The sequence below is a fragment of the Lampris incognitus genome, chromosome 7 (genome assembly GCF_029633865.1).
Source record: "Lampris incognitus isolate fLamInc1 chromosome 7, fLamInc1.hap2, whole genome shotgun sequence".
Lineage (NCBI taxonomy): Eukaryota > Metazoa > Chordata > Actinopteri > Lampriformes > Lampridae > Lampris > Lampris incognitus.
The window spans coordinates 63,030,958-63,057,055 of NC_079217.1; the positions used below are offsets into that span (position 1 = coordinate 63,030,958).

The 26,098-nt window shown below is 45.8% G+C and overlaps 1 protein-coding gene across 1 annotated transcript in view; it reads right to left on the bottom strand.

Annotated features, from left to right (window-relative positions):
* The window catches only part of cep295 (centrosomal protein 295), a 34,635-nt gene that overhangs the window by 286 nt on the left and 8,251 nt on the right, over positions 1 to 26,098 (bottom strand). Inside the window, exons 7-28 of the mRNA XM_056282916.1 lie at positions 25,698 to 25,881; positions 23,522 to 23,716; positions 20,800 to 21,060; positions 18,618 to 18,712; positions 16,806 to 17,018; positions 16,131 to 16,207; positions 14,726 to 15,845; positions 14,163 to 14,322; positions 13,252 to 13,449; positions 12,480 to 12,716; positions 12,004 to 12,104; positions 10,473 to 10,569; positions 9,637 to 9,870; positions 9,027 to 9,190; positions 8,288 to 8,750; positions 6,685 to 6,858; positions 5,739 to 6,310; positions 5,050 to 5,217; positions 4,448 to 4,523; positions 1,175 to 1,477; positions 687 to 783; positions 54 to 153 (exon numbers count right to left, since the gene is read on the bottom strand). Coding sequence (XP_056138891.1) covers positions 54 to 153; positions 687 to 783; positions 1,175 to 1,477; positions 4,448 to 4,523; positions 5,050 to 5,217; positions 5,739 to 6,310; positions 6,685 to 6,858; positions 8,288 to 8,750; positions 9,027 to 9,190; positions 9,637 to 9,870; positions 10,473 to 10,569; positions 12,004 to 12,104; positions 12,480 to 12,716; positions 13,252 to 13,449; positions 14,163 to 14,322; positions 14,726 to 15,845; positions 16,131 to 16,207; positions 16,806 to 17,018; positions 18,618 to 18,712; positions 20,800 to 21,060; positions 23,522 to 23,716; positions 25,698 to 25,881 — 5,289 coding nt within the window. The remainder of the gene's footprint in view (positions 1 to 53; positions 154 to 686; positions 784 to 1,174; positions 1,478 to 4,447; positions 4,524 to 5,049; positions 5,218 to 5,738; positions 6,311 to 6,684; positions 6,859 to 8,287; positions 8,751 to 9,026; positions 9,191 to 9,636; positions 9,871 to 10,472; positions 10,570 to 12,003; positions 12,105 to 12,479; positions 12,717 to 13,251; positions 13,450 to 14,162; positions 14,323 to 14,725; positions 15,846 to 16,130; positions 16,208 to 16,805; positions 17,019 to 18,617; positions 18,713 to 20,799; positions 21,061 to 23,521; positions 23,717 to 25,697; positions 25,882 to 26,098) is intronic.

Consider the following 26,098-nt stretch of genomic DNA (forward strand, 5'->3'; position numbering starts at 1 on the left):
AGTACTGGTGCACAAATCGCCAACACAACACAACTCCGACACTGGTGTCTCACCTTATGGAACTCCTTGACCTTCAGTCTGTTTGTGGCGTAAAATGCCTGCCTGCTCTTCACCTCCTTCTGATGCTTCACCTCCTCCAGCTGCTCATACAATCTACAGAAAGACGAAACAAGCCTCTTTCACACCAAAATCCTCAAAGTTTTTCAGGGTTTCCAATCTGGAAGCCCCCCCTCTTACACACCCTCCAAGTCTATTACACCTTTTTCCTGGGAAGCGAATGAATACAAAGCGTCTCTGCGAAGCTGTGCAAGAACCAGTACATGTCAGCTATTTGCTGGGGAAACATATTAGTACTATTTCACCTGATGTCCAAATTGACCCCATTGACGTCACTCATGGGCTCAAGTGAAACACCAGATAAATGCTGAGTTGTTACAAGCCCGATCATGCAGCCAGTAAGCAGTGAATGGTTTGCCGAGAGCGAACAAAAGTGCTCCACCCACTGTAATCGGTGTGTTTCGTTAAAGGGAAGAGTGGCTCCCAAAAAAAGCACACAAATTCAATTCTCATTAATTAATTTTTTGGGAGACAACCGTTAAGTAGATGCCTGGAAATGACTTACAACTACAGAAAGGACATCGGACCTTTAGGGTATAGGCAAGATGAGGTCAATGTGTGACCAGTACCTTTGTGTTCTCTGGCGCATGTCGGAAAAGTCTCGTTTCCTCTGCTCCGGTGTGCAGATCCTCACCTCATCCACCTTCTTCAGCCTGGCGTGAGTCACTGTGGAGGAGACCGCAGTATTAAGTTGGACCAGTGGCTGGTACATTCCACTTACACGCGTTTTAAAACACAAATGGTTCACACAGTAAAAGGAGCCTCTGAACAGCAGCTAACTGTGAATTGTACAGAAAACACGTTTGGGCCTCAAGTCTACCACATTACATTAGATTTTTCTGTCCAAGAAGTCTCAAGTCAGTGTGACATCATTAGTTTCATCTCCATGAGCACATGACTCCTGTCCCCAGCGTTCAGCTCGAGACAGATTAAGAGCTCCCCAAGTCCCTACACGGGACTTGGGGTGAAAGGTTTGATCGTTTCTGGCGGTTGAAAACACCAGTTCTTAAAAAGGCTCCTGATGGTGTGAAGCATTTTTGTAAAAACATGTTGTTACCTAGAGGGGTAGGCTGGAGCTTCTCCTCTGACTTTCCTGCAGTGACAAGGCAGGAAGCGTCGGCGGTTTTGGACGCAGCCTGGCCTGACTTGGTGCCGGGTGGAGGTTCTGAATTAGTTCTGGCTTTACAGCTGTTGGGCTGTCTGCACTTGGCTGTAGAGGTCTTTTGGGTGTCGGCTTGTACCCGTCTTGCTTTGATTTCCTCCACGCGGTGGTTAGACCTCTGGACCAGGACCCTGCGTTTCTGCTGGAATGCCTCCAGCTGGCCTTTACCGGGACTACACTGGAACTCCAGCAGCATTACTGGTTTGGCGAGAGACACATAAGTGACTTTCAACAAAACTTTATCTAAATCAGGATTAAGAAAGATCAAATCCACATCATTTCTTAGCTCCGTTTTACTTGGGTAAAAGACTTGAAAAGTGAGGTAAAAAACATTAAGCTGGCGTCCGGGTGGCGTGGCGGTCTATTCCGTTGCCTACCAACACGGGGCTCATCGATCAAATCCCCGTGTTACCTCCAGTTTGGTCGGGCATCCCTACAGACACAATTGACCGTGTCTGCGGATGGGAACCCGGATGTGGGTGTGTCCTGGTCGCTGCACTAGCGCCTCCTCTGGTCGGTTGGGACGTCTGTTCGGGGGAGGAGGGGTAACGGGGGAATAGCGTGAGCCTGTCATGCGCTACACCCCCCTGGTGAAACTCCCCACTGTCAGGTGGTGACTCCACATGTATGGGAGGAGGCATGTGGTAGTCTGCAACCCTCCCCGGATTAGCAGAGGGGGTGGAGCAGAGACCGGGACGGCTCAGAAGAGTGGGGTAACTGGCCAAGTACAATTGGGGAGAAAAAAAGGGGGGGGGACACATTAAAGCCCACTCAGCCCCCCCCCCCGGTTGTCTGAGCAGCAGGAGTTAGGTGTCTCACTATGGGACACGCCCCTTCGCATATTCACAGAAGCGCTCGTACCGTCACGCCAGCCCTGAGTGGCTGTCGGTCATGACGACTACGTCAGGGCCCTGCGCCTCATATACGACTGGCACAGCATCACTCTACAGTCAGAACAAGCACACCTCTTCTCGCTTCACCCGAGCAGCAAGAAGGGCGCTCTGGTGAGACATCTCACTCATGCTACTAGTGTCGCCCCGCCTCCTCTCACTCACTCACAGTGCTGTCTTCTTCCCGTCCCTCGACTACAGCTGAAGACAGGCCGTGGGATACTGCGAGGTTTGTTATGGCTAGCGACGACTCCCATTTCAACATCACTGAAGCGTTTCAACAAGACGGCCCAGGAAAGTGTAGCTGATAAGTGTGTTGTCCTGTTGTTGGCCCAACGGCCATGTGTAATTCTCAAAGCTAAACTAATCCCCCCCCGAGAGCGAAATCCGGCCCGAGGACTCTCAGACAGCAGCTTCAGGGTGCTTTCCCACCTGTCGTTCAGTAGACTCGGTGGGCTTCAGGGGTGAAGTTGATGCTCTGTTGCATTTTTATGCGGTTCAGTCGGCGTTAAGACTGGACTTTGTTTGGCGAAGCAAACGCTGCAAACAAACGCCTTGCGATCAAGCGGACTGCTCTTCTGTTGGACAGAAAATCCCAACTCAACAAAATGCTTCCCAGTTTTCGGAGAAAATATATATATATATATATTGTTGATGAAGCTTCTTGACTTTTATGCGACATGGATCTACCATGTGAACAGAACCCCCTTCCAAACTTTGTCCCTAAATAATTTACATAATTTATATGTGTGATGTGACCATCACACCATATTTTGAAACGGGCTTTAACCTCATAACCCCACATCTGACCGTGACTCATGTTTCTTATTTGTTCATGTCTACCTGACTCAATATCGACTTCCCCAGGTGTGGAAAAACTTACTTTCAACCCACATTGGATTTTTTTTTTTTACTCATTTGTTTCGTGAAAATGCATAAAATTGGGGGCGTCCGAGTAGCATAGTGGTCTATTCTGTTGCCTACCAACACGGGGATCCCAGTTCGAACCCATGTTGTCTGCGGCTTGGTCAGGCATCCCTACAGACACAATTGGACAATTGGCCGTGTCTGCAGGTGGGAGGCCGGACGTGAGTATGTGTCCTGGTCGGTCGGGACGCCTGTTCGGGGAACAGTATGATTCTCCCACACTCTACGTCCCCCTGGTGAAACTCCTCACCGTCAGGTGAAAAGAAGCACCTGGTGACTCCACATGTATCGGAGGAGGAGTGTGGTAGTCTGCAGCCCTCCCCAGATCAGCAGAGGGAGTGGAGCAGAGACCAGCACGGGGTAATTGGCCAGATACAGTTGGGGGAAAAAAAAGAAAATGCATAAGCTTGCACTTCTTTTACCTCCACTTTAGAGGCTTTTGAACATGTGCATTACCTCAAGAAGAATATTGTTTCATTAATGTAAAAAATTAATTAATTATTGTTAATGTTTAATAAATTAACAATAATTATACTTTTTTGTTAATGTTTACTTTCTCCCAATAAACGTGTCCAGATGAACTGATTCAATTTTCTGGGAATGTTTATTACAGTGATTCTGCTGTTCTCTGCTCCTAGCCAAAAAAATAAAAGTTGTACATTGCCATGTTATTCTCTTGTTAGATTTATCTTAAAACATCTAAAATGTTATGCTCTCAATGTTAATATCGACATTTCTCAAGTTATTGTATTGCAGTTAGAATTTCCAGTATCATGACAACGCTGCATGCTTCTCAGACAACCGGGGTTACGGAAGTAACCTAAACTTTTACTTTCATCGCATTCCTTTCAATGTCTCACTATGGGATATGGAGACTCCCCTATTGCCTGACAAGCTTATCGATGACTCACCACCAACCGCCCTCATGCAGAAGTGTGCGGATGAGGCAGGTCCACCAAGGAGCCCATGCTCAGGACAGCATGAGCAAGGCACGTAGATGTGACATCCAACCTATAAAACCTTGCAAATGTGAGGGGCAATGACCAGCTAGCTGCAGCTCAGATATCCTGGATAGAGATCCCTCTAAACAGGGCCCAAGAGGTCACAAGACCCCTGGTAGAATGTGCCCACAACCCAGCTGGAATACTCCAAAGGCCCAGAGTGAATCCTACAGGAGCAACGATGTGCACGAGGAACCCCACTTCCCAGCCTTCAATGAATTAACCCAAAACACGTTTCCCAAATACCACCAACATCATCCATCAGATACCCCAGATAGAATTTGTAAGTGTATAATATCTGGCTCCACCAAACATGGAAAAACACTGATACAGAGTTTAGTGCACCTCACCTGTGCGCTGCTGGGAGTTTTCTTTTTCTTCTACGGCACCGGGATTGTCTTTAGGGAACAAAGTTGATTCCAACTCCTGAAAAACAAAAACAGCCCCAACATTAATGACAAATCAGGAAGCTTCATTCTACCCTTGTGCTCTGATCCCAGGAGGAACACTTAAGGCTTTAGCCTCAGACTACACTTGTTGCTTTTTGTAAACAACACATCAGCTACATAAACCATCAAAATGCGATGGTTCAGTTTGTCTGAACTGATTCCGTTTTTAGCCATGCATTGAAGTGTAAAGTCAAAGGGGAATACATGATCAGCTGATGGCTAAGTGTCTATATTCTGAAACTTGTATCAATACTTAATTTACACTTACATGATAAGTAAAAAGCTATCGGCAGCTGTACGCCTACAATTTGAGTGTCTATGGATTTGTTTGCAAAATGCAAAATAAGCTTTTAATGTAAAAATTTTGCTAAATATCCCAACCAAAATCCACTATATGCTCATGTTCAGGGGTTAGAGATCCATTCATGAGCTGCTTTTTTTAAGTGTTAAATATAAATTTTAGAAAATTTAAAAATCACAGCCAAGGTTACCATGACAATCACCTCTTTTTCAACTTTCTGGCTTTCATCTTTCTCCTCTTCACATCCTTCTTTCTCCTCTTCATCCTCCTCATCAGTGATGGTTCTCTTCTGGTCCAGCAGAGTGCTTTCAGTCAGGCTCACCAACGTTATCTCGGACTGCTCCAGGATTCCCTTCTCACTGGCAGTCTCCTGATGCGTAGGGGGACATGCCAGTTACAAAACAAAGAAAAAAATGTGTGTAAATCCCGCTCAATGAAAGCTCAGGTGCAGCATAGAAATTCCAAGATGAGGAACAAAAGAAGATGTCCGCACACTGAACAATGAAGCTCCCAAATACTTAATGTAAATACTTATTCAATGCAATGTTTTGGTCACAAAGACCTTCTGGTATCAACTATCAACAATGCCTGAAGAAGGCCTATGGCACCAAAATGTTGAATTGAGTAAGTATTGCGTGAAGCATTTGAGAGCTTTATTTCTCAATGCATGGATATCCTCTTTTGTTTGTCAAAGATACCACTTAAACAACCAAGCTAATGGCATCACAGGTTGCAAAACATCAAAACCAATTACTGTTACGCCAAACCATCCATGAATAATGGTAATAATTATGAGCAAATTAACAAAAGCATATACCCTGATAAAAATGCAAAGCACAAAAATGAGAAGCTATGCAGCGATTAAAAAAAATTAGCAACACAAATGTGTACCATTATTTCCTCCCAGACCGGAGCAATGCTGCTCAAATTTGGGCACTTCTGATCATTTGGCGCTGCACTGCCTGAGTCACAGGTCTGAACTGAATGCCCAAGATGATCTTGAACACCGTCTTGCTTTGCAGCCCTTCCCTCTGCCAGCAGTGGGTCCAAGGTAGGTGATGCATCATTCAGCATCAAGTTTGATAAGCTGAGAGTCATAAGCTCTGCATCCTGGTCTGCGGGTGACACTACAAGGGCAGAGTCATTTGGGCGGCACTGGGAGGTGGTGAGCTGGCAAAAGGATTCCTGTAAGGTTGTGGGTGAGGGGGATGGTTCTTCTGCTCTGAAGCGCTCAGGGGAGGGGTAAGACTCGGTTGAAACGTTGTCACGCGTCTCCACCTTTTCCTCTGGCGATCCTTCACAGTGTGCGGAGAGGCTCCCCTCTTTTCCGGAAGACCTGCTGTCTCCCTCAGGGGAGCTAAGTTCTTCCTGTTGGGGCAGGTGAAAGGTCATGGAAGCATCTGCCGTCTCATTTTGGGTGACCTCAGCCAGGAGAGGGTAGAAGGAGTCGCAGGCCAGAAACACTGGAAGGCGTTGATGGGAACAATTAATAGACCTCCCTCAACAGTATCAAACAAGGTAAGAATAGTAAAAACAAATGAAAAAAAAAAACCCTCATACTTCCAATGGAAATCAACTTGTTAAACTTTAAATGAACAAAAAACCATCTCAAATAATGGAGAATACTTCCCTCATTTTATAAGCACTTCCATAAACCTGCATTTCATTAATTCTAGCACGATGCTTTGAAACAATAAATGTTGTAAAAGAAGAGATAAAATGTACAATTGACAATGCCTTTGACTGCTTGATTGCCTTTCATTTATTTATTCATTCACTCATAACTATTTTCATCATTTCTGAGTTTTCAGTTCAGTCTTAACTCCTACCACCTTACTTTCACTCATCTCTGGGTCCGGTTGTTGTGGACTGGTCCTGCTTTGCTGGCTCTGCTCCAGTGGACTCAGCCCAGGGACAGAGGAGTTGTGTGGCCGGGCTTCAGGAGATGAAACTGGGCCTGACGGCATGCAGACCTGGGCTGAACCATCAAGGTTTATGGAGGCTCTTTCACCTATATACAACACAGAACAGTTAGATATAGAAAATCAATCAATTTCTTTCTCAAGTTATTAGAACAATTTCACCAAAGGGGACTTTTGGCATTTAACAATAACAGGAGCATTTTAGCACTTCAGACAACTGATGGTGTCATACTGAATAAACCAAGCCACATGGTGACTGTCATGGAGTTTTTGAGCCAAGCCGCTTATCCCAATCGGGGTTGCAGGGATGCTGGAGCCTATCCCAGCAGTCATTGGGCGGCAGGCGGGGAGACACCCTGGACAGGCCGCCAGGCCATCACAGGACTGACACATTCACACCTAGGGACAATTTAGTATGGCCGAGTCACCTGACCTACATGTCTTTGGACTGTGGGAGGAAACCGGAGCACCCGGAGGAAACCCACACAGACAAGAGGAGAACATGCAAACCCCACACAGAGGACGCCCCGAGACGACCCCCAAGGTTGGACAACCCCGAGGTTTAAACCCAAGGACCTTCATGCTGTGAGTCGACCACGCTAACCACTGCGCCACTGCCCAACCTGCTGATGTCATCGTCATTATGAGTCACTAGCAGAACAAATCCACCTTGTGATGGCTTGGAAGGAACATAAATGCCAGAAGACACAGTTCATTCTACGCCTGTTAACACAAGTCAAGTCAAGTCAGTTGTATTTGTATAGCCCAATATCACAAATTACAAATTCGTCTCAAGGGGCTTTACAGCAACACAACATCCTCTCCTTATTGTAAACGACAACACAATGAAATTGAGCCTCTTTGAACAGTTGAGCTTCCATAATAAAATTGTAGTATATCTGTGCAACCTTGCCTACATGGACTTGATATTAATGCACATCAAGTCAAATACTATAATCACCCCAGTTATACACTGAATTAGTGTATATTCAGGTCACAGTGACAATGTATGCTAGAATGCAAAAAGTAAATAATAATAATGGAGTTTGGCGACTCCACATGTATCAGAGGAGGCATGTGGTAGTCTGCAGCCCTCCCTGGCTCGGCAGAGGGGGTGGAGCAGTAACCAGGACAGCTCGGAAGAGTGGGGTAATTGGCTGGGTACACGTCCCAAAGTAAACAACACAGCTGAGGTCAAACAGGGTGTTTCAGACACCAATCAAGCACCAGACAAAAAAAAAAACAACCTTTGAAACCTGGGCCGCAAATTAAACTACTTCCCGGACAAATCTGAAAAAAAAAAAAACCTACAAGTGTGAGAGATCAGAAATGAAGTTGGCCTCCAAATGGTATTTGATTACCTGCCAAAGTAGCTGGTAGCAAATCCTCTAGCCACAGACAATGGAAAAGAACTAAAACACTATTTGTATTCATTTCCTATTGTAGGAAAAGTGACAAAGATCGTCAGGATTTTACTAAAGTCTTGAGACAGCCGCACATGCACAACACTTCCTGTACCTGAGCTTCCATTCCTGTGGGGAGCAGACTCATCCAACTCCCCAACCAGTGGTCTCATCCGGCTGTGCTCCTGTCCTTCAGAATCCAACCATGTAGATGACTGCTCCAACCCTTGCTGACCAATCAACTGGCTGGCTGAGAAATCCTGTCCGCTGTTGGGCCAGTCAGAGCTCAGCTGATGTGAGAGTCGGCCAATCACGCGGCTCGGAGGGGAATCCAATCCAGCTTGATCGGTGGCCGCTGAGGCCGACTGACCCAGGAGCTGAGCAATCATGGACGAGTGAGCCGACGGTTGACCAATCAGACGCTCCATTGCCGACTCCCTCTGTTCTGCAGCCAGATAGGACGACTGATCTGCCAGTTGACCAATCAAAGGTCGGAACGATGAGTCTTGCTCCTGAGCCAGCACAGAGACCTGGCCTGAGAAGCGCTCTAGGATTTGGTTGACAGTATTGTCCCACTCCTGGAAAAATAAAATAGAGAAACCTTTTTTTATTCTTCTTCTGCAGGGAACCAGGGCATGAATCAAAAGTCTGACAAAAATGGCATCGATAATGCAATTCTGCAGCCCTGATAGATGACGGGGGGGCGGAGGAGGATACATGCTTACTCAAGCCCCCCCCTTTTTTTTCCCTTCAAATCATCCAGTCATGCTGGGGTCAACGAGGACATGAAGAATTTCACACCTTAACAGATCTAGGAATTCACATTTAAAAGAACAGTGCATAAATGAACCCACCAAGCCTTGTTTCTGTGCCACAGATTCTGTGTCCGAGGGGAGAGACTGGGAGTCTGCAGGCCTCTCCTCCCTACACGCCTCATCCAGGACTCCTGCCCAGGATTGCTGGGTCTCCGAGGAACTGGCCTCCTCCACATGTGAGTCTCCTCTATCTTCAGAGCACACTGAGTCAAGATGGAGGAAATAAGTTGAGATTGTCAAAACATGATGGGCATCCTGGTACAAAACACTGATGTTTTTATGGAAATCATGTAATGCTGATTTAAAAACGAGTACATCGGCTTTTTGGCAAACAGACCCTTTGATAAACTTACTATGTCAGCGAACGATTTGAAGCAATTTCATCTCTGGGGATCAACAGGATGTCACACTGCAAATTTCATTCATTCAATGTATTCTGAAGGATAATTCTCTTTTCACTTGGCCCCCTATACCAGTGCATAGTCCACTCAACAGTGTATCCAAGTATAATGAACGCCCCATAGCGAGACATAGCAGTTATTTCACGCAAGTGTCAAACTGACAGTCGAGATCTCTTTTGCCAGACTCTATGGAAGGAATCTGTGTTTATTTACCACAGAGTCTGTGTACCCTGTCAGTATACATGTACCTGTCGTGCTGCCAGCTGTGTTGAGGGAAACGTTGAGCTCCCTGGTATATTTATCTATGATGCGCTGGATGCTGCTGTCGTGGAACAGGAAGTCTACGGTAGGACCAGCACTGCCCACGACTGACTGGTCCTTTTTATAGGAGTCATGACTGGACGGAGGGGAGACATCGAGAAGACCAGCTCTCCCTCTTCCTAAACCAGGCCTTGGGAGGAGGAGGAGGGCAGCATTGTCTGCTAGGGAGGCAGGACGGCAAGAAAGAAGAGAGAAAAAAATGGAGGAAGAACAGATCCAACAGCTGGAGCTACGAGCATGAACAACATTTGGTCCCGAGTAGTCAAGTCCAGTCAATTTTATTTTTATAGCCCAATATCACAAATGATACATTTGCCTCAACAGGCTTTACAGCAACACAGCATCCTGTACATGTGCCAACACTGTTGTTGCGAGACTGACTAATCTGTTAAACCTGTGGCTAGGCAAAATAAAGGATGGACACAAAAAGAGAAAAAAACAGAATTGCTAATTTATGATCTGTTATATGTGCTGCAAATTGTGAGCCAACTAAGATCTGTGGCAGTGGGAAATCCGCATAAAATGCCTTTAGCTCTGTGTCAATGTCAAATCACGAATGAATGTGAAAATGTGATGATATAACAAGTACTCTTCCAACCAGTCATGTCTAGGTCAGCTGAGGAGAAATAAGCCTGGCCTGTAACCCCGAACAGGGACCTCGATGTTTCTTTCAAAGAAAGTTCCTAGTTGCTTATTGCCAAAGGATCCGAACAGACATATGTGTTCACATATCTATTTAACACACCCTCCTGCCGTCGCTCACCTGAGTGGGTGGAGTTTTGCTCGGGGTCGGTGGTGATGTAACTGCCAGTGGAGATGGTGGAGGAAAGACAGTCGGGGTCAGGTGGCCTGTGAGCAGACTGACACCACACACACACACACACACACACACACAATTTTACGATCATCGATTCTTTTTAGGGGCTCAGCTGTTTACATTTCTAGTTAAAGTACAACTCAAAATTAAAACTTTTGTAGTAAATCTGATTCCTGAAGGCAAGGACCTTCTGTTAGCTCTGCTGCATTAGCTAAAAGGCCAAAAGTTAGTATGGACTTGCCATCACTCCACAAAACCTTAAAATATCCCTTAATATTCCTTACAAACTCACACATTTTGTTTCCTTAGTCCCTCTTTTTATTCTTGACTTCTATCTGGGGTGGCTTTTGAAATACTGGCTTGTTACCCCCCCCCCATCCCGGTCGCTGCTCCACCCCCTCTGCCGATCCGGGGAGGGCTGCAGACTACCACATGCCTCCTCCGATACATGTGGAGTCACCAGCCGCTTCTTTTCACCTGACAGTGAGGAGTTTCACCAGGGGGACGTAGCACATGGGAGGATCACGCTATTCCCCCCAGCTCCCCCTCCCCCCCGAACAGGCGCCCCGACTGACCAGAGGAGGGGCTAGTGCAGCAACCAGGACACATATCCACATTCGGCTTCCCACCCACAGACACGGCAAATTGTCTCTGTAGGGACGCCCCACCAAGCCTGAGGTAACACAGGGATTTGAACCTACGATCTCCGTGTTGGTAGGCAACGGACTACACCGCTACGCTACCCGGACGCCTGTTACTTTTTTTTTTTTAAGTACTTACTTAATCTGTCTCGAACCCGTTCATATGAAACACAGAAGTTTATTTACGTACACAAACACTGAGCTCAGTTCAAGTGTAGAAACCATCACGAAATGTATTTTAGATACACTTCAGGTAAAGATTTAGTTACATCATCGCTCAGTGAACAGACACAGAACACAACCACTCACTCACAACCAGCTAGCTACACAACGCACAACAACCTACCCCTACACACCCACACATTCACACTACAACCATACACACCAAGACAAATACATATATATTAAAAAAGAAAAGAAAAAAAAAAAGAAAAGAAAAAAAAGGCTTCTCAAGCGTAATCATGGGCAGCTGAGGCACATAGTGATCGCCGCCTTCAGATTTGGCTAGTTTTCATCACTGGTCCACACTGTGGTGAACCTCAGAGGGAGACAGAATAATCACAGCTGTATGCAATGAAAGCCAGCCTCACTCTTTTTACAGACATTCTTGAGACTCATCACTGGATGCAATTGAGTTTTCAATTTGGCAACAGAGCCCCATTTATGTCACAATAACAGATTTAACTTTTTTTATATCGTGCCGTACAAGGCAACACAAGTCACCTGGAGGAACATCGGAAACATAACAAAATGACCTGGGAGACAACTCTTTCATTGCATACTTTAATAGCCTCAGTTTTTTTAAGCGCCATTCAGTCATCGTTTGGTCTACTTACTTCTGTGAGGGACCTGAAGCTGACGGCGGCGAGGCTGGCACTTTCTGCAGCGCCCACTCCGGAGTCAGAGGATGGTGGGGAGAGGAACTGCACAGCTGGCTCTGAAACAACAGTGTAGGAATGATTTGAAACATCCCTATACAAGCTACTGTGGCAGTGGGTTGTGGACCAGCTGTTTCTGAGTTAGTCCGTATTTTGCTTAAGCAAAAGTCTATTTCATGCTTTAGCTCAATGAAGAGTTTACTTTTTCTTGAGGGGTGTCAGGAGTATTGGCATCTCATGAGAATGAAACACAAAAAACCCTTGAATGTTTTTCCTGTGTGCATGTGTTTCCAGGGAAGGGGGGCCATGGTGAGGTTTAGACAAGCCACACTCTCAGCCCTAATTGTTGCTGACACCCCCCCCACACACACACACACCTTTTTCTGGCTTTTGTTTTTCTGATTATACGCCTTCTCACCCATTACTCTACATACCAGGCTGTGAGGGCTGCAGGGAGGTCCCTGCCTCCATCACTGATGTCTCTCTCCAAGAGAACTTGCTGGACCCTTCTGACCCGGTCCCAAAGTTGGTTCCTCTACCAACAGAATGCTGTCTTCCACTAGAAATGGAAGAGGTATGGAGAGGCCTGTTGGAGGCCACAGAGGGCTCTGGATCTCTGTGTGTGATTCCAGCTAGAGTATACAGTGGCCCCTTCATGATATCCTCTGTGCCTGGAGACAGATATAATTTAGTTGAGACAAAGATGGCGCTTTCAACAGTAGACATGTCTTTGTATAGTGAAAATGTCTACTGTAATCAAAAACTGCCCTAAAGTAAGTATGGTGTGTTCAGTGTACGCTTTGAAAAAAATTCATGTACAAATTTAATGCAATTTTGCTTGTCAAATGGACTCAAATTTAAAGTCAACTGCTATATACAAACAATTCTGCCTGAGGGCTCGACGTATATAAAATAACCACTATATTTCAGTTTATCTGGACACAACTTTGTGTCCAGATGAACTGATTCAACTTTCTGTGATTTCCTTACCTGGATTATTGAGCATGCATCAAGACTTTACCACTATATCGATATCATACAATCACTTGTTTTGGCAAAGGGTCTCACTGGTCAAAATGAATTACAACTAAACAACCATACACGTGATCAAAAAACTGAACTTATCCATTTCTCAGATGGTTCTGTCACTCATGAACATAATGACAACTAAGGATAATGGAACATTAAGACAGTTTACAGCCTTACCTGTGACCAGGCTGGCATTGGCTGGCGTCTCCACTTCTTGGATAGCACTGAGCTCATGCTGTTCAGCCATCATCTCCATGGGGCCCAGCCTAACGCGGGTGACTGGGGGCTTCGGTGGCCGTGGAGGGAGGTGAACAGCTGGGTGGAGGTGTGGTGGTAGGGCTGGTCCAGGGGGGGCAAGGCTTTGAGCGGTGAGATCTTCAGAACAAGAGCACCAGTCACTCATTATGATACAAAAATGTTGATTCCTTTTCATGTAAATTTCCAATACAGGTATCAATAACACACTGGCAACTATTAAAACACTCGAGATCCTCATCTCCACTACATCTCACCAACTATGACTTTAAAGCCAACAATTAGTATCTCTGAGATTTTGTACACTCACTTAAAATAGACATTATGGTCCAATCTATATTGTTATTGTACTGTCATTGCACAACTATCATGCCGTTACCAGACCATAATTAGACATTTACATGGATATCGTGCATGTACGTTATGTACATTAAGGATTGTTACTTTCTATATTTGTCACTCTTTATATTTTGCTCATCTTACCTTTAAAAAAATGGAGCTATTAAGAGCTACTGTAAATAAGCATTTTATTGCTCTGGTGTCATGTTCACTCTATGTAACTGCTGAAGATAACACAAACAAGAGCAGTTAAGGAAATAAATGAAACTTATGGACGTAATCAAGGAAAAACAAATTTACTTTAGAATTAGGCAGACGCTGTGTCTCTAAAAAATAAATAAATCACTGAATAGATCACAGTCCTAAAGACTACCATGGTATTGGCCTGCCTTGATAACGGAGGTGAAACGCTAGCCTCACTGGGGCTTGTGACCCGGATGGGATGAGAGACTGGTGGCAGTGGGACATCACAAGTTGTGAAGGCAGTGTGGTACCTCTGGTTGAAGGCTGTTGGTTCTCAGAGTTGCTCTGCAGGTGCGACAGACTTCCTCCGTTGGCCTCCTCTATGGCTCTGAGCAGGGATGACAGCAGTCTGAGGCGGCTCTCACCGATGTCCTCTGAATCAAGCACTTCAGTGGTAGCCTGTGGAGCAGGCTGTGGGGAAGAAAACAGAGCTGCTGAAAAACTGAGTTGGATTTTTCTTTGGAAGCATCAATAAACACCCTTCCATCCATCCATTATCCAAACCGCTTATCCTGCTGTCAGAGTTGCGGGGATGCTGGAGCCTATCCCAGCAGTCATTGGGCGGCAGGCAGTGAGACACCCTGGACAAGCCGCCAGGCCATCACAGGGCCAAAAACTACCCTTATCATCATTCAAATATTAACAGCACTATAACATGGGATATAATGCCTTTAAATCTAGCCAACTTCAAATTCCTGTACACTGACTCCACTTGCCAATTAAATTAATTCTGATGGGGACAGCTATGGAAATTATCAAGCCACAAACTCCAACCACTAAACAGTTGTGTAATTAAAACAGTTCCCACACCCACTTGTTCATCAATGTTGATCAGGGCCTGCAGCACCTCCTTCTGCCTCCTCATCTGTACCATCTGCTCCTCCCATCTCGGCCTCTCCTCTTCCTGTCTCCGTCTCTCCTCATCCTCACGCCTCCGTCTCTCTTCCTCCTCACATCTCCGTCTCTCCTCCTCCCATCTCCGTTCCTCTTCCTGTCTCCACTTGTCTTCCTGACGCCTTTGTCTCTCCTCCTCCTCATACCTCCATCTTTTCTCTTCCTCATGTCTCCATCTCTGTTCCTCCTCACATTTCCGTCTCCGCTCTTCTTCCTGTCTCCGTCTGTCTTCTTCATGCCTCTGTCTCTTTTCCTCTTCATACCGCCGCCTCGCCTCTTCTTCCACATGTCTCTGCACCTCTTGCTCCCTCAGCTGCTGTGCCATGGCCTCCCTCTGCGCCAGCACCTGCCTTTGAGCCTCCAGTAGCTCTCGCCTCCGCATCTCTATATCCTCCTGCGTAGAGGCCTGAGATCCCAGCTGGAGAGTCCCTTGCTTCACCGGGGCCCGCCCCGATAGCAGAGGTGAAACGTCAGCCTGACTAGGGCTTGTGACCCGGAGGGGGTGAGACACCGGTGGCAGTGGGACATCAGATGCTGTAAACGGCCCGTGGAGTGGGAAGTCTGTACTGATGGAGGAGGGCCTCAGATTCTTGGAAAGGTGCTTTGTGACTCTCTCAATAATGCTGTCAGTCAGCCGAGCAGTGATACCTGCTGTCTGGTCTCTCAGGATCCCCGCAGAGAGCTCTGGCTGCACTGGCTGGAACACTGGTTCGACACCCAAACTTGCTCTTGGATGCAAAACAAGACTGGAGAGGGTGACAGATGGAGCAAAACTGGCCGACACTCTGGTAGGGGTTTCCACTTGGACTTGGGTCCTATCATCAGTGCAGGGGATATGAACAGGTAATGCAGAGCTAGTGGGGCGCTGTAGAGCGGGCACTAAGGGTATTGAACTCCCACCAGAGTGCGGAAGTGGGCGAATAGGGCCTGCAGGCACAGCAGGGGGCCGAACTAATGCGCTGCTCATGTGACGAATCCGGAGAGCTCGTTGATATTCCTCCAGGCGCTGGCGGGCCCCTTCCACAGACCTTTTGTGAAGTCTTAATATAATAAAAAAAACCACACTGTTAAAGACGAAATCAAAAAACTCGCCAGATTTATACATTAGAAAAAATAATTTACGTCAAGTGCAGGTAGTATGCCATTCTTGGCACAACATTTTTATCTATAACCCCATCTTCTGTGACAGATGATCAGGCAGAGATTGCCTCCTATTCTGCCAAATTAATGAATTAGTCAATCATTCATTTGATTAACCACTGGATTTAATTTGATTAGCCACTGGATTTGAAAAAAACAAGTTTCCCTCCTTTCTTCTAGCAAACCTGTTTTGTTCCAGGAGCCTCTGCTGGTACTCTCTAATCCTCCTCGTGTGGCCTCCTTCCCTCGCTGTAGACACCGTCTGGAGGGAGAGAATGGTTTGATGTGAACCTTTCATTTGTTTCAGGTGGTTGGAAAACACTGATCACATGAAATGGAATACCTTAAAAGCCAAAGCAAAATTATCAGCTAACACAATCTGCACATATTCTTAAAAAAAAATTGAATAAATAAATAAAATCACCACAGAATTAGAGAATATATAAAAGTTAGCACATCAACTATTGGCTGTGAACCACTAAAACCCTCAATCTATCCGGCCCAAGTAATTAATCTGTTTGATGCAATGTTAGCTTGTTATTTAGCCAGTTTCATGGCTCAGACTGGCAGCGGCACAGTGTACACTACAGAGTAGTAGAGGTGAAGGGCCTTTCTCAGTGGCACACTAGTCTCATCTGGGATCCTGATACAAGCAACCCTCTGGTTGTCATTCCAGGCCCTTGCAGCTAGTCCTGGGCTTCAAAATGTTGAACCTCCACTTATTGGCTCACTTATCTTACTATTATGTGCCACACTCATTCTAAATTTAACCAACCAATGCTGATTAAAACACATTTCTATTAAGGCATCTTTTAATCTGCTGTATTTTGGAGAAGGACAGAGATAAAGAGCTTTGACACCTCAGCAGCTGGACCAGGAGTAAGAGAGGTGACTTCCTGGTCATGGACCGGTACTTCTTGCTGGTGGGTGGGTGCATCCTGGGTCACAGCAGCCTTAAGGTTCTCCCTCTCTTGCTGGGCCTCCTGCAGCATACGCTCCAGACCGGCCCTCTGCTCCTCCAGCTCCTGGAGTAGAGCTATCTGCTGCTGCTTCTCTCCCTCGAGTTCCCCTTCCTGGAGCACAACACGACTCAGTAATCCTTTACATTTAACTACTCAAAAATGACAGCCATAAAACATGTACTAGATGCAATGAAAGATTTGACATAACTGTTGCTCTAATCCACCCTTAAGTTGCAGCTGTAAGGTGACTGATCGTGAATGAAATTCCTACCTAAAAACAAACCAGACCATCTACAGAAAACACTGCTGGATGAGCATGTCAAAGAAAATTTTTGGGATCGTTTCCCTCTCTTTTCCCCCCAGCTGTATCTGGCCAATCGCCCCACTCTTCTGAGCCGTCCCGGCCGCTGCTCCACCCCCTCTGGATCTGGAGAGGGCTGCAGACTACCACATGTCTCCTCCGATACATGTGGAGTCGCCAGCCGTGTCTTTTCACCCGACAGTGAGGAGTTTCGCCAGGGGGATGTAGCGCGTGGGAGGCTCACGCTATTCCCCCCAGTTCCCCCTCTCCCCCAAACAGGCGCCCCAATCAACCAGAGGCGGCGTTAGTGCGGCGATCAGGACACATACCCACATCCGGCTTCCCAACCGCAGACACGGCAAATTGTGTCTGTAGGGATGCCCGACCAAGCCGGACGTACAACGGGGATTCAAAACTACGATCTCCGTGTTGGTAGGGAACAGACTAGACCGCTACGCTACCCGGACCCCCGTTACTTTTTAAAAAAATTACTTCATCTGTCTGGAACCCGTTCATATGAAACATAGAAGTTTATTTACGTACACAAACACTGAGCTCAGTTCAAGTGTAGAAACCATCATGAAATGTATTTTAGATACACTTCCGGTAAAGATTTAGTTACATCATCGCTCAGTGAACAGACACAAAACACAACCACTCACTCACAAGCAGCTAGCTACACAATGCACAAAAACCTACCCCTACACACCCACACACTCACACTACAGCCATACACACCAAGACAAATACACAAATACATACATATACATATGTGTGTGTGTGTGTGTGTGTATGTGTATATAAAAGGCTTCTCAAGCATAATCATGGCCAGGTGAAGCACATAGTGATCGCTGCCTTCAGATTTGGCTAGTTTTCATCACTGGTCCACACCGTGGTGAACCTCAGACGGAGACAGAATAATCACAACTGTATGCAATGAAAGCCAACCTCACTCTTTTTAAGGACATTCTTGAGACTCACCACTGGACACAATTTAGTTTTTAATTGGCAACGGAGCCCCGTTTATGTCACAATAACAGACCGAACTTATGCACTACATTTGTTTTGATAGGTTATCATATATTCGTTTTCATCTGTTAAATGTGGAACAAAGCAAACTGAAATAAAGTCATGAATCCTTCACTAAGCTGCAGCTACTTGTTCAGTTAAAGGTCCCTACTTTAAACGGAGGCTGGACTTATGTCACCTGCATCAATTCACTAACTGAAGAATCAAATGGATGTGCATGCACACACACCTCTCCCTCTCTCTGTCCTCGTCTCCATTACAAAGATACAGCAGGTGAACTACAAACAACGGTCTCTGTTCTACTTTCCGTTTGTGTGCACACCATCTGACCGCACATGCAGTGGTCACCACGAGATCGTGTCTCATTGATCAGCACATACCCTCCTCGTTCTCTCCTCTTCAGAGTCTTGCATCGGGTCAGCTTGCTCGTCAGCAGGAAGCGAAGTCCCCGCCAAGATGGACTCGTCTTCGGTGGCTTCCAATGCAGATCGGGATGAAAAGAAGAATAGAACCGCAATCATTATTATGTAGCGACCTACTTGCAGGTTACATATTCACCATGCGGACCAGAGACGGTCCCTTGAAGACGGTTAGCAAGGGGGATTGTGGGTAGACACAAGGCTGAGGTTTTATTATTGTAAACTGTTCACATAAAACGAGTTGGAGGAAATAAATGACCCCATCCACGGCTGTGTGGTCAAAAGCAGAAGCGGTCTCATCTCCTTTCTTACACCCTCCACAATTATACTATAGGGGGGGGGGCCTGAAGATTTTTTTTGGGGGGGGGGGGGATTTGAAATCCTGAATCTGGAAGAAAAAAAAAATAATCAAGCATGTGACTTTTTAAACATCATTTACAACTCAACTTTAGCATATGGCCAAGCAAATAAAGTTAATTGCTTTAGCGTGTGATTAATAGCTAGCGGCGGGATGATTCACAAATCTCGTGGTTCGATACCTCTCACGATTTCAATTCAACACGATACAGTGGATGCCTTGGTAAGCGAGAGACAAAACATCACTACATTTCTCTATATTTCATTTATTTTAAGAATTAGGCCCAACGCTTTGGCATCATCAAGGCACGTATTCAAAACGTACTGCAAGTGCGAAAGTTCCAACAAGGTTTTGTGCCATATTTTCTTGTTGTGTAACACAAGTGTTTTACTTGACCGTTTGGGATTTTCAAAGTTTAATAACTTTGTGGGGGGGGGGGGGATACAGACCTGCCGCTCTGAATGCTCCTAAAATTGCATATACGTATTTGCATTAAAATGCGTTTCAGATCAATTGAACAAAAAAAAAAATTGTAAGATCTTCCTAAAACGATCATGAGCGGTCAAAATGACCACGCGTAATTTGCACATCATTGTGCGCGTCATGTCACTATCTATGACGTGTTGTTCATGTTATTTCCTTCACGAAGTTCAGTTCTGTTTTTACATTTCACATTTTATAGGCCTTGCTACGCTTGTTAGATTAGCAATATGTGTTTTCCGTTTTGTTTTTCTGGTATTATTTCCAACATGTCTGGGTACAGCCCCCGTTTCAGACCACCATGACTACCACCATGACTACCACCGAGGCGTTGCAGTATTTACAGGTGCTGGGCAGCAGCCATTTTAAATTGTTTGAAAATAGTATTGTAACAATCACGCATTTGTAGACTTGCTAGCCCATTGGCTGACGGGTCGGACCCTTTATTCGACTGGTTAACGTAGTCGCATGTGGTGCTGGTTGCCCCCTGAATTGGCTACAGTAATAAGTTGTTAAAATTTTAATTTTGGTGTCAGTTGTTTCCTAACAGACATACTAACATATGTAATGCATTAATATCTCAACTGGGTATCTATCTTGACAGAATATAGAGTTTAAAAACCCCTGGTCATTTTGACCGCCCATGGTCGTTTCAGGCAGGAGTGAAATCCTGGTCGTTCTAGTGTGAATGGCACACGATCTTGCAAAATGGGGAGCATCTCCAACCGTAAAGACCGTATCGAATGATTCAGAATTTGACCCAGTATCGTCCCACCCCTAGTAATAACAGTGTTTCATATGTTTAAAATGACAATCCGGAGAATTTCTCAGATTATGATCACAATCATCCATCACATATTGGTCATGATTGTTTGAGGAACAAAATTATTTTCCTGCCTTTTTGACTACTCACACATGGTGACACTTTTCCGCTATAGTATTTGCTCTGTGGTGACACTTTTCTGCTACAGTATTTGCTCTGTGGTGACACTTTTCCGCTACAGTATTTGCTCTGTGGTGACACTTTTCCGCTATAGTATTTGCTCTGTGGTGACACTTTTCCGCTACAGTATTTGCTCTGTGGTGACACTTTTCCGCTATAGTATTTGCTCTGTGGTGACACTTTTCCGCTGTAGTATTTGCGCTATACAAAATGAAAGGTTTCAGTGCCATTGCTATGCAAGCGTTCTAAAATGAATGCACTGTGGGGCGAAAAGAAAAAGGTAAACTCCCATTACTCTCATGAACTCTGTTGGATCAGTGGTGGTTTTGTTTCGCTGTAGCACCTAAAGTTAAGCAACTCACCTTGGGGGAGTTCTGAGTGCACGGGGAACCTCGGAGCTCCAGGGGCCACTCTCTCTTGTCCTCTCTCCTCACTGGTAAGGGAGCCTGTGTCGATGGTTGTGTCACGCTCTGGGATCTGATCGGTGTCGGCGGTCAGGTGATCATCTACATGGGCCTGGTGGTAGCCCTGGCTGCTGTGGCTACTCCACTGGTCCTGCTGGATCCGGATGCGGCTCAGCAGCTTCTTCAAGGCTTGTCTCGGACCAGGTCTCGAGGGCTTTGCTGTGAACAAAATCAAAGAAAAGAGCTTTTTCGGATAATTGCACTAATTACTTCAAAGAGTAGAGTCCAGTTGATTCTTTGATCAGGAAATGTGCAGATAGCTAAGAAGTTGACAAGAAGAGTGTTAACAACTGAGTACCAGCAACTGCATGAATGATCAAGCCGAATCAGAATATTTTCTTACTGTCAAGTGTTCACACAACTAAGAACTTGACTTTGGTCATTTTGACTTAAAACCATCCAAGAAAATTCAAAGATGTATTAAACTTCTCTCCATTTTTTGATCTGTAAACATGTTGGTATGTTCCTATTACCCTCATGATAAAATTCACCAAAAAAAACACTGCATCACACTGCAGTTTTGACGCAAAATTTTATTTTCTTTCTTACATCCGGGGGAAAACTAACCTCATGATCAGCTTCCTCAAAACTGCCTATATCATAGGAGGGGCATCAAAGATACCGGGACCCATGTGACGCAGGCGACACACATGGCAAGTAGAAAGATAAGACGGCAGCCTTGGCCAACTAAACTCTCACAGCTTGATATGGGAACTGTACCTCCCGAGACCAAAAAGCCCTGCAGAGAGTGGTACCGTCGGCCGAGCGTACCAACGGGTCCACACTCACCCCCCCAAAGGACTTATACACCAGGCGGTGCAGGACCAGGGCTAGAAGGACTAGTTTGGATCCCAAACATCCCACTAACTGACTGTTTCAGCCGCTGCAGTCAGGCAGATGCCTCCGCAGCCACAAGGCCAACAGAGAGAGACTCAGAAGGAGTTTCTTCCCCAGGCCATAAGGACATTGGGTGATCTGATCACACATAGACAGCTCAAAGTACATCAGTTCACACACGGCATTAGAATGCGTCTCCGCTAGCGATGGGATGATATAGGACTTTATCGTGGATCGTGATAAAAAAATACTTGTGAAAAGTTGATCGTGGCGAATTTCCATTATCAGGTTCATCGTAAATGGGGATAATCATGAATATCCTCACACGAGTGACTTGAAGAAGCTGCCGAGCTCGCTAACGGACAGTCCTATACTGATTTCCTGATTTATTCTGAACTAGTACCACAGGCTGATTGCTTGGCCTCCAGTATTGCTGTTTACCGCTTTTTCAAGAACTGCTCATCCAAACATCTTCATACTCGACACTCAAAGCACTACGAGTGTAACCCCCCCCCCCTCAACCACAATGTGGGTTAGAATGGCAAAGTGGCGGTGTTTGTGTTGCCGCTCATTGACTCCACCAGCAGTGAGTGATTCAAAGTTTTATGACCAACATTGCTGAAAACTTCACTACTTGCAGCTTTCTTGAGAAGCGCTCCCAGGCCACCTCCGAATGTGGCTCGAGCGATCGGATCTCAAGATGCATTGGGTGCATTCACACCTGTACTTAGAGCTTTCCATTTGTGATCGGATCACCCAAGACGCATGTTAATGCCTGGTATTAACAGCTTCTCAGACACTTTACACATTCAGTCTACTTGCACACTTGTACTTGGATTGTATAGTAACTGCACACTGCATCGCTTCTGGCCCCTTGGCTAAGATCAAGTGTAGTAACTGCACACTGAATATAGATATTCATCAGGATATACCTTCTGTATATTCCCTGGATATTTGTTTAACCTTTTTACATTTCATTTTTTTTTTGTATTTGCTTTCATTTTCCTTTTATTGTCATTGTTCCATTTCTCTTTTATTGCAGTTTGCCAAAAATCCTTTCACTATTTATTGTATGTGTACATGAAATATGTGACAAATAAACCATTCAATCTTGAATCTCTTGGTAGACTTTAGAAGCTGGGATGAGATGTTCTACTACAACACCGTTACCTTCAGTCTAACCCACACCACCATCACTGTCCTCCATATCTACACCCCTTTTATCCATTATCCAAACTGTTTATCCTGCTCAAGGTCGCAGGGATGCCGGAGCCTATCCCAGCAGTCTTTGGGCTCCTTTTATAACCCCTATAACTTTTATGACCCCTTTTATATCCTTTTTATAATTGTGAGTGACACAGACAGGCTAAAAACCAGTGCTTATTAACTCTTTAAGTAATATGAATAATAGAAATCAAAATATAAAAACTACATATATATTAATATATGTATATATTAATATTTATACATATATTAATATATATGTATATATTATTATAAATACTTACATAACCTCAGAGTTCCATCAATACTGAAATGCCTGATCTAATTAAGGCATAAATATCTATATCCTGTATCCTTCTTCTTCTTGTGAAACGAATGCACTGATGCAAAATGACCTTCTGAAAGTGTTCAGCTCAAAGAACATGGATACATGCTCAATTCAGAGACGCACTTATAAATTCCAGGTTAAAACTCAACATGCTTACAATAGTCATCCAACAGCCCTGCAGATGTTAAATTTTTGTTTTCTATTTGTTAAGCTGCAGGGCCATCTCTTCACCTTGTTCAGCTGTTTCCAGCTCAGCTTGCTGTCTCTGCTGCCTGGCATCAGGGTGTGAGTCCTCTGTTCCTGCTGTGTCCTCCAGTGGCGTGGCAGCGCTGTCCAGGGTCAGGTCTAACTCCTGGTCCTGGCTGTCCGTGGACAGGGCTGGCAGAGGCTCTGGCGTCAGCTGGAGCACCAGATCACCTTTGACCCCTTGAATGAGCCAGAGAGGAAGGTCTGCAAGTTTACACCTACTTCTAAAATAATTTATAGTGGGCAATACTCAGAGACAGTCAACACATTAAGCTCAGTTCATCACAAAATTTTACATTTTAATAGAAAATGATAGACAACCTTCCAAATGGTATTAAATTCAATGTTCTGAATAGTGGACAGATGTTATATTAAGCAATGGGACCATTTGTCTAACAGCAGACCAAGACTCAGCCCCTCAGATCCAAGCCTGGCATCCAATGGGAGAGGAGAGGATTGGATCAATAGATAGATAGATAGATTTTATTAATCCCTGTGAGGAAATTCATCCTCTGCATTTAACCCATCCTAGCCGTGTAGCTAGGAGCAGTGGGCACCAACTCCAGTTATTTTTTTTTTTCCTATTGGAATCAGCAACACTTTGTCATTTCACCTCATGTGCTTGCGTACATGAAATGAAACAAAAAGCCGTTTCCCCCAGCCCACAGCAGTGCAACATACACACACAACACATTCAAGAACTACAAGAACACACATATCCAAACTAACACATACATCCAAACTAAAAAAAAAAAACTGTCCAAGGGAACAAACACCAGCCAGGGTGACTGTCAGAACTGCCAGTCTGCATGGGCTAGCAGTTAGCTTAACCTGCCCCAATTACGCATCCTGTCAGACCGCTCTTCGTGCTTCCTCCTCGAGTGCAGCTCCAGGCAGGGACCATGGTCCCTGTGGCAACCGAACGAAGCAGACCAAGCCCTCCCAGCCGACCCAGTGCCAGCTCTCCCAGCCACACACCCTCGACACACCTCCCCACACTCCACATGACAACACCAAAAACACCACAGTCAACGCCAGGAGAGGCCGCCGCCAGACCACCCTTGGTGTTATCGGAACTGCCGGTCTGCATGGGCTAGCGGTTAACTTAGCCTTCCCCGCTTCTGCGTCCTGTCAGACCGTCCTTGGTGTTACCTCCTCGGGTGCAGCTCTGCGCAAGGCCGTGGTCCCTGGGCTCACAGCACAGCAGACTCGCAGCCGATCCAGCGCCAGCTCTCCCAGCCAACAAACGAAGACAAAAACTTAAGACGCAGACGTGGACAAAGACACTACATTGACGATACTGCGTGAGGCCACTGCAAATGTGAATTTGCGCTGCCATCTTCCCACACCGGTACTGGGTGAGGCCGCTGTGAATGTGAATTCGTGCCGCCATCTTCCCACACTGGTACTGGGTGAGGCCGCTGTGAATGTGAATTCGTGCCGCCATCTTCCCACACTGGTACTGGGTGAGGCCGCTGTGAATGTGAATTCGCGCCGCCATCTTCCCACACCGGTACTGGGTGAGGCCGCTGTGAATGTGAATTCGTGCCGCCATCTTCCCACACTGGTACTGGGTGAGGCCGCTGCGAACGTGAATTCGCGTCGGCATCTTCCCACACTGGAAGCGGATGGGAAGATTGCCTTGGTCAGGGGCACAGGCAGGAGTATTAACCCTAACAGACATGTCTTTGATGGTGAGAGGAAACCGGAGCACCCGGAGGAAACCCACGCAGACACGGGGAGAACATGCAAACTCCACACGGAAAGAACCTGGGACAGCCTGGGGTTCGAACCCAGGACCTTCTTGCAGTGAGGCAACAGTGCTAACCACTGGGCCACCATGCTACCCCTCCACACTTGGGAAACCCATAAATAACCCCCATCTCAACTAACCAGAACAAAATTAGTTCTGAGGAACCATCGTTCTACTGCAGTAATCATAAATAATGCACCATCATGGAGCGATAACTTTGCAACTTTTCATTCCAAACCATCTCACAGTCAGACCAGCTGTTTTCAAGGATTAGCACACCTGCAATCAGACAGAGTAGGACTAGTTGGCAAAATCAGATGGTTTATACTGTTTGGTTGATGTGAGAACCAGCACACATATGGCCCTCCATGGTACAATCTGCCCCTCCGCTACGGCCAAAACCCTTACTTCTTTCTCCGGTGTAAATGTCCTCGAAGGCAAACTCCATCTCCCTCTGGTGCTCCTCCTCCTCCTCCTGTCTCCCAGGGAGAGGCCGGAAGATCTGAGCCGGTATCTGGCACGCCTGCTGCCTTCTCCTCAATAGGTCTGTCTGCTGCATGTGCTCCAACTGGACGAGTAAACGCTCACGGTCCTGCAGCAGACGACAGCAATAACTGGAACGATGGTAATATCAATACAAATTTACATCTTGTTTGAAAAAAATAAGTGTTATAGGGCTTTAAAAACATTAGCAAAAACATTTGAACAGCAGAAAGAAACCCAAGCCTACACCAGGCCTCGAAAGCAGCCATGTTTTCATCTCTGTTTCCATAGTGTGATGGTTTAATCCATAGGTTACAGCAAAGACT